General features: G+C 44.7%; 1 protein-coding gene across 1 annotated transcript in view; it reads right to left on the reverse strand.

Annotated features, from left to right (window-relative positions):
* Positions 1-7,586, reverse strand: part of LOC128449995 (CUB and sushi domain-containing protein 3) — a 209,153-nt gene extending 201,567 nt beyond the window's left edge. Inside the window, exon 1 of the mRNA XM_053433387.1 lies at positions 7,406-7,586. Coding sequence (XP_053289362.1) covers positions 7,406-7,586 — 181 coding nt within the window. The remainder of the gene's footprint in view (positions 1-7,405) is intronic.
* Positions 7,587-9,224: the final 1,638 nt, after the last annotated feature.

Raw genomic sequence — 9,224 nt, forward strand, 5'->3', positions numbered from 1 at the left:
CCCAGAGTCTTTAAAGCTTACTTTGACTTGTAAGGAGTGATTTGTTCGAATCTCTGGCCCATACTGTGTGTGTTGATGTGTGTGAGTTGATAAACATAAAATCCCTGTACACCTGCTTCTCCCTCATATGGATGCTTGGTTTCTAACATGATGTTTATGATGAAAGGGACTAAAAAAGAGCACATAAACGATAAGGATATCACCAATCTCAAATTTGTACATAATTAAGTGTATGACATAATCTTGCAGTGCAAATACACAAATTCTGCTGCAGTGCAAAAACATCACAGCCGTTCGAGCCTCGCTTTGAACAACACTTGCAGCGCCAGTCGAACTATACATGAACAGGGTTTTGCCCTCATCCTTCATGCATCACAGTATCTTTCTTCAAACGACTCCAAAGCCCAATATCCACAAGCCCACTGAGCGACGTGCTTTTCACTCTCCTCTTTTTGACTTGTTTTAGGTATGTATTATTCTATCTCTCTTTCTCTCTCTAGCTCTCCCCCTATGCTTGATACTCCATTTCCTCACGATGGTCTGTAGTATCTGCCTCGTCAAGGACACCTCTCTCTCTCCGGATGGCATTTCATCATTGCTCATGATGAGGGCCTGTTAGAAACTGAGAGGGAGGCAACAGCACCACTCCTGGCAATCAAAGTTAAATTACGAAAAAAACCTGCATTGATTTCCACCTGACCTGAAAGGTTAGTCAGCCAATACAGAGATATCCATCAGCAGGGCCTGGTTACAGTGCACTGGCTGGAAAGATAGAGCCCTTACCGAGCAAAACAAAGGTCAGCAAACATCCTGGCAGGCTTCAGTTGCTGCAAAGTTCTGGTCTCACTGTTGCAATGAAACACCACAAAGACAAGCACACAGCTCTCCTGCACGTTGCTAAATATTACTTGTCTTAAATACAGTTTTTAGGAGGTTAACTAGTGCAACTCTGGGTAATAATTTTCATATTCTGTTTGAATTATGAGGAGATCTCAGCGAAGTTGAAACTTTCACAAAAAAGCTAAAAAAATCTAAATTGAAATGATAGAACTATGTTTCCATTGATCAGCGGCGATGCACAGAAGACAGAGTGAAAAACTCAAGTTGCTCATCTGCTGTCACACCTTCAGGCTCTGCACTGTATCAAATCAGAGATGCTACAGCACGCAGGAGTTATATTTAGACGTAATTTTGTTTTTAGAAATCCAAGCACTTTTCACTCAGCACTATGGCAAGCTGCACTCCGAGTCACAGACAGTAAAACGTGGAGGGAAGTGAAAATTATTTTTCATCAGCACAAGCAGGAATACAACAATGACGACTGCCACGGCCCTGGCTGAAACCTCAGCATACAGAAATCTTAAATAAACGTCCCCCAAAGAGAAGGATTTTATCTGCATGGCTGTGCGGCACCCTCACTATTCATACTGATAGAATGTGCATAATCGCAGCCCCTCACTAGGCTTGTCTGCATGGTTGATGAAAAGGAAATGGGCTCCGTACAGCACAAACAGAAAAGAGGCTTTCTACAGAATGACTATTACCTCTTGAGTGTGTCATTGCAATTTGGGAAAGGGCTCTGAAATATTCCATTTGGTGGTTTTAAATTGCCAACCACTGAGGTGAAAAATACTAAAATCAAACACTCTGCCACGGAGAAACACAGCTGGCACGGGCACAAATGCCCAGCCCGAGCACAGGCCATTGCACACGGAAATAACAGGTTGAGGTTTGCGTGTCTGCGTGGCCAAGTATAATAACTGCTTCCCGACGTCTGAATGCTGCCGGTGCATCAGCTACCTCCGAGCAGATACAGTATTTTATGGCTAGACACCAATAACTCCTCAACGTGCTACTGGACCATATTGCACCTGATGCCAGGCCACCACTGTGAGGGCTGCTGTACAACACAAAACTGTGAGCCAACAACACATCTAATAGGACGCCTGTCTCTCTCACTTCCAATTTTCCAAACAAATAACATCAACACTTCACTTTCGCCCCGAAAAAAGGAAAAAGGAGAAGCGCACGGAACGGGAGAGCGTCTTTTTGTCGACGAAGAGAGGCTGAAACTATACTTATCTGGGTTTTTTTACTTTCGGAGTAAACATCTCCCTCCAGTTTTCAGCCTGTTCAAACAGTCAAGATGTTTTTCTTGCAGACTCAAAGCACCTCATGCACTTCACTTGAAACTCAATCTCAAACTTAGAAACCACCTCATTGACATTTGGCAGTTTGTACTTTCTCCAGAAACTGTTACCAATTCCACTCATGCTAACCTGGGGTTATACACAGGAAAGAACAGAGCCGGTGCAATTTGAACACTTACCCCACCTGCAGGCAATGCAATAGGCACTTTACACCTGTTGCGGCTGCAGATAAGACAAAACATGGCTGAGTCACACTAATCTCTGTAAACAGATTCTGCATGTGAATGAGGAACACGTTTTTTTTGGGCTGGCAGCGCAACTGGGTTTCGATTCTGAATTGACCAGTCGTGTCTGAGCAGGCCTTGGTTGCTTGCAGGTAAACAGCGAAATAGGCAGAGCACATTGAATAAAATGCGCCTGCTATCGGCCTCTTAATTTTTCTGCCGATAGCTGTTTCTTCAAATTAGCCAAAACATCATCTGGACCTATAACACCGACCTTGTTTGTGTTTTGTTTGGATAAATGTTCAATTTTTGTGCTAAAGTCTACAAGTGCCAGCGCTGCCGTTTGGAGTTATCGGCTTTTCTTAGAGGTTCGGGTTCTTTGTATCAGGGTCATAGCCTGTCCTTGATAATGCTCTCATGATGAGAATTAGACCTGAATGGACAGACATGAATGAATATGTGCTTTAATAATTACAGCTCCCCAGGCCAGCACCATAGGCCAATGTTCACAGCATGGAACTGTAAAATCAGATAATTAGTCAATCAATGATTTTTTTTTCAGCATGCTCAGCAGAGGCCTGAATGTTTTTTTCCGACAAAAAAAGCTAGGCATGACTAACCCCACATGAGACATCACGTTTGTACTGCTTTATCATTCAGAGGATTTCAGAGAACTTAAAAAAGATCAAGCCAATTGTTAAATTAACAGCAATGTAACATCTATGCAGCCGAACTGAGAGCCTCTCGACAGCAATTGAGATTGTACTTTCGAAGTGCTCGGGTCTGTCTAGGTCTGTATTTTGTAGCTCGATGGAATATATGCAGTCCCCAGTGCTGCCTCCTCAACACTGATAGCACAGTGGTGCAGCTTAGTGTCTAAACAGGCGTCTGTTAAGCTATAACCACCTTTCATTTTAATTGCTGTACAAATTTGCTACGGAATCAAAGCAACCTCCAATAAACACACTACCTCCTCAATCAGTTTCACATCATCCTGCTTTGTTTCCCGACCATGCCTTACCCCTGCCTGCTCCCCTGTCACATATCAAAAATCCAGTCGACAGCCACAGACACAAACAAGAACAGCAGTGGGCACTGCGGAGGAGGACTCGAGGAGGTACGTGGGCGTGCATGCTACAGGTTTTAAAGTGAATAACACTGGAAATATACTGCGGATACAATTCTTGACAAGGTCTGACAAAAAACACCCAAATGTATGGATACTATTGTGTGATTCAGTAAAAGCTTAAGAAATGTATATGGGTTTTATATGCAGACATGTTTGGTTACAGTTCATTAGGAGGTACATAACTGGGTAAGATCTACTTTATAGTATCTGTCTTTTTCCGGAATTTATATTTTTTCTTAAAAACAGTTATTACACAAACTTACTGCATTAAAGCTAAATATCTCGATTATAATGTGATTGCAAATTTCTCACTTGTCAGGTGTTTTAGAATTTAAACCTCAGCATGGTTGAAGCCAAATAGATGCATACATTTTTATCAGCAAATATGCCTGCAGACAGTTAACTGAGTTTAATCCCCTCTGACAATGGCACCTGAGTAGCAGACGGTCCACTCTGAATCTGTAGCCTTGACTCTGGAAGCAGCATCTCCTCAACCTTTTACATTTAATCTTAACAAACGATGAGCTACTTTTCCTCCTGAAGACAAGATATTGCCAATCTCTCTCTCCCCCAAGAGTGCCGCTTATATTAAAAATGATACCTGAGAAGAACAGACTCACTCGCAACCAGCAAACTATATCCCGTCTATGCAGGAATCTGTCAGCGCTATCTGAGAGCCCGGCCCCGGCCTCAAGCCATGGGCATGAGGCCAGTGGGTGAGCTGAGTAGTACTTTGGTACACCACTAGGACTATACAGTGAAATGTCAGCAGTAAAAGAGGCATCAGGATTCCAGCGAGTAAAACTACTGTCATGTATCCTGGAAAACAGTATATTCTTCCTCCCGGTTACAGTTGGACCTCAGCGATTCTTCGGGATACTGTCCCCTTCCGCCCCTCTTCTTCCGTTGTGGAGATCAAGAAACTGAGGGGGTAGTAGGATAATGCCCCACATTCCCCATAGATAGTGTGTAATTACACAGACAAATTGTAATCCTGATTAGCCCTCGCAGCCTTTCCAGCCTGTTTACATAATCACATTGAGAGAAAGTCTTCACTGAGGGCTCAGTGGCCAGATTACTGTCTGTGCGGAGCCCACCTGATTACCAACAATTAGTGACCCAGTTCCAAAAGATAACTTTTACAAAATATAGAAGCTAGAAGGAAATTTGATAAAAAATGCAGTGTTTACCAAAATTGTTTGGTAGGACACAGAAGCTGGCCATTATCTAACAATCTGTTCACAATCAATTATTGTTCACTATTAGCTGACTTATACAAATACAGCAAGATGGTCCCTGTTTGTTCCAAAGACTTGCAGATTCAAGATAAGGTTGACTGGGGACCCTTAATTGACCATATGGTTGTTTGCTGGTGTATGATGGAGCTGTGATAGGCTGGCGACCCATCCCGTTGTACCCGCCTCTCGCCCAATGTCAGCTGGGATTGGCTCCATCTCCCTGTTCGACCCTCAAGAGGATAAGTGGTACAGATAATGGATAGATGTCGGACATGCTAATGTCAGTGGGAAACAGGTCTGTGTGTTATGTTTGGCCAACCCTGTGGTGTCCCTTTAACTTCACATGATGTTCAAAACATAGAAACTGACAGTTTGAGTGGACTTTCATCTGGAAAGTACCACAACATTTATCAGTTTCAATAAGAAATATTTTTAAAACTTTTAAGAATATAAAGGAGACACACTAACCGTGGCCATGACTCCAATTTGTCTCTTCTTCAAATCCATTTTAAGAACATCACCACCCTAACAAAATATGATCCACAGCTTATAAAAGCTTCTAGTATGAATGGGGTGCTTCTAGTTTTGCGTCACTGTAAAGAAATTCAATTTTTATCTGACCCAGGCCTTTTGCTCTGTTTAAAAAAAACTGTGTTTGCAGTTTATCCTCCTATATTTGTGTCTGTGTCAAGCTGTTTTATAAGTTCCCCTGCGACACAGTTCCAGTGGATGTCCTCATTTGTTGGTAGTGGACTGCTGCAATGTTTTGTTTTTTATTGTATTGAAACATCGCTGTGTGACCCTATGAAATCCCAGCTGATGAAATCCACTAAACATCACTTCATGAGATGTGCCAAGAATCAAGCAGGTGAGTGAGAAAACTTCAGAACTGTGCATCGCCCACACACCGGATCCCGGTTCAGAAATAATCTGATTTTTAGTCAATGGAAAGGCACCGCTATAGCTAGGCAGTGTTGAACAAACTTTGCTAGATATGGGGCTTCTTCTTTTTATATCACATCATTATCTTAGCAAGGGATGTGAGTCACAGGCTCGATCTATCGGATATCTTTTTACTTCTGCAAACACTGTGTCAACTGTCAGAGCAGAGGAACAACAGCTGTGTGGGTCTTCCTCCTCGCCTTCCTCTGTGTCACTATTTCCTTCATTCTTTTCTAAGTGAAGACCCAGGCCTCCTCCTCCTCCTTTCCTCCTTTCCTCCCTCCCTCTCCAATTCCTGGCTGGCTGGCTCCCTAATAAGTAACAGAACTAGGAGGATTGGCAGTGGCCTGGAGGTTTGACATTGCCACAATGTGGGTGGTGATGAAACAGCAACTGTGACAGACTCTGCTCGACTCGACTTGGCTCAGTCTTGGTGGGCGCTGGTACTCTGCATGCTGCACATCTCATCCGGCCGCAATAGACAGACACGAGAATTACTCACAGGGTGAACAATCTGCATGTAAATTGATATCTGTGAGGGCCCATACTCAGACACACATATATGCGCTGAGCAGATAAACAGCCACAGAGGCACACACACACACACACACACACACACACACACACACACACAAGCAAATTGTCCATGTACATATACACACCTTTGACAAGCACAACATTTTGAGGGTTGGTATTGGATTTGCATTTTTTCTCATTAATTTCTTTTAGCTGGAAACGGGGCATTTAACGCAGTAAATGACAAAATAAAGGTAGAGCACACACACACACACACACACACACACACTCACAAACACACAAGGAAAAAACTGACTTTTTATAATCAACATCAGTGAAATTGCAGGAAGCAAGAGATGCATTTTATTTGTTTTTGAAAACGCTGTAGTGTCAGTGGACAGAAGATGACCTCATGGTCATTGTGGCAAATGAGCAACAATTGCTTTGACTGATTTAAATAGCAAGAATCAAATTACTGTTGTGAAGTAAGGGGAAGGAAAACCAAGATGGGGCGAGAGAGTTGAGTGCAACGACTAGGAATGGTGCACAAAAAAAGAAAAAGTCATAAAAGTGAAGTATTCATTGGCCAAAATAACTGTAGTTGCATTAAAGGGGGTGAAAAACAAGGAGACAGTGGTTACCTCAGCAGCCACAGCCAGTATTCAAATGGGCAGTGCCTGCGAAAGAGCCACTGGAATACTAACAAGCCCACCTTACACCTGTCTGCACTGGCAAGTCCGATAAACACCAGTGGACAAATTGATTCCACACCACTAATTGCCTGGACCCCCTCCCCTAAATGGTCGTTTCTGATGCGTAATTGGCCCTGACGCAGATCCCACCTTAAATATTTGAAAACTCGACCCAGAAAGAAAAGGGAGAATCTGCTTCAGCCAAAATAAATCACAATCCCCCAACATCCTGTAGGAAATCTGCAGTGCATGCACTTGCGCCTCAACAATCCACTAGTTAGCCTACTAAGCAAAGCAGCTCACGTAGGCTATTAGAAGAGGCTACCGCAAGAATATCTATTGAGCGCCTCAGTCAAAGCCTGCATTGAGCGCTGCGTCCCTCAAAAAGTCCCTCCAGTAAACCGTGGTAGCCTATTTTGCGCACGTCTGTAACGTTAAAGCAGCAAACGCATGCACGCACGCACACAAAGCAGGCGCGTGAGAAGATGTGGAACATTGCTGCAGTGGCTCGTACCTTTCACACATGTGAACATCAGAGAGAAGACGAGGTTCCAAAAAACAAGTCCCGTCCTAATCCTCATCGTCCTGGCTTGCGCAAAGTCCCCTCGGCATTCACATTTTACGCATCTCCTGTTGAAGCCGTCCCGTAGTTCAATAGATCCGTCGTAGTATCCGTCTCTGTAAATCCCCTTCATGTTCTCAACTAACGCATCTAACCTTTACGATCCCCGTGTGTGTGTGTTTTTGTGTGTCTGTGAGTGTGTTTTCTCTTTGTGAAGTGTGGAGTCTTCCCTTCTCAGGAGCAGAGAGCCAGGCTGAGCCACCCGCGCCACCACTGCCGCCGCGCTATGTCAGGTGCCGGTAGAGAAGTGCGCGAGTCTGGGTTTGAGGAGAGAGAGACCACGGCAACCTGGACGAGGGCTCAACCATCTCTGCTGAGAGGGGCATCAAGTGTGAGCATCTCTGCTGGTGCGCCCTCGCATCTGCTGCTCAGCATCTCCCCCTCTCCCTCTCTTTCTCTAAATCCCTACAAACAGGCTGGAGCACTGAGAGGTGTCTAGCCTATACAGTTTGAACGCTGCCTTCATCGATCGGCAATTGAACCATGGCAGAGTGAGAGAGAGAGCAAGAGAGAAAGAGAGAGAGGGGTGGTTGGTGGGAGGGAGGGGGTGCAGAGGAGGAAGGAGAGCGTCCTGTGTAAGTATGATGTGGCTGATGTGTGGGTAACAAATCATAAAGTGGCAACAGGGAGGTGTGGGTGGCGAGGAAGACGAGGAGGAGGAGGAGGAGGATGTCTATACGGGGAAGAATGTCAATTCTGGGAAAGAAATGAAGTCTGTTAATGACAGCGTGCGTGTGTGCGTGCGTGTGTGTGTGAGAGAGAGAGAGAGAGAGAGAGAGAGAGAGGTGGGTGGAGGAGGTAGTGTGTGTTTTTAGTATGTATGTGTGTGTGTGTGTGTGTGTGTGCGTGTGCGTGTGCGTGTTGGTGCGTGCATTTGTGTCCATATGTAGGTGTATGTTTGCATGTGTGTGAGTGTGTTTGTGTGTCCGGGAGTGCATATGTGTGAGAGAGAGAGAGGAGGTGGAGGTTGTATGCATTTATGTATGTGTGTGTGTGTGTGTGTGTGTGTGTGTGTGTGTGTGTGTGTGTGTGTGTGTGTGTGTGTGTGTGTGTGTGTGTGTGTGTGTGTGTGTGTGTGTGTGTGTGATTGTGTGTGGGTGTGTGTGTGTGTGTGTGTGTGTGTGTGTGTGTATGTGTGTGTGTGTGTGTGTGTGTGTGTGTGTGCTAGGTGAGACTCAGACAGGCAGCATCCCGTCCTGCAAGCTGATGAAAGACAACCCGCCTGGTAGGTATTCCCACCATAACTCTGATTTTCATTTTGGAGATCGAGCGCCGCCGTTATTGGGAGTGATGGGACTGGGCAATTTGCAATGCAAAGATGGGGTGATGACGGCTGCAGAGCGATTCTCAGCTGCAGTGGGGCTCTTCTGCCATCTAGCTTCGGAAAAGTCACCGGCTTCCACGTTGAAAAGGCAGAGGGGGAAAGGGGGAGCAGTGAAGAGAGAGGCTGTGATTGCACATAGAGTGAACATCATTCGCTCTACAACACATTCAGATAGGGGTTTCTCCAAGAGCTGTTGCCTCTAACGTGCACGGCCTTGTTTCTCATCTCTCACAAATCCATAGTGCCTGGATTGTTACAGCTTTCAATAGCCCGACAGATAAACCTCATACTGTGTGAGATCAGCAGCTTTTTGCAATAGCATTTGTATCAGGATATCAATTATGTGCATACAGTGGCTCCGGGTTTGAATATCGCCCAATTAATAAT

The sequence above is a fragment of the Pleuronectes platessa genome, chromosome 10 (genome assembly GCF_947347685.1).
Source record: "Pleuronectes platessa chromosome 10, fPlePla1.1, whole genome shotgun sequence".
In the NCBI taxonomy this organism is placed as follows: domain Eukaryota; kingdom Metazoa; phylum Chordata; class Actinopteri; order Pleuronectiformes; family Pleuronectidae; genus Pleuronectes; species Pleuronectes platessa.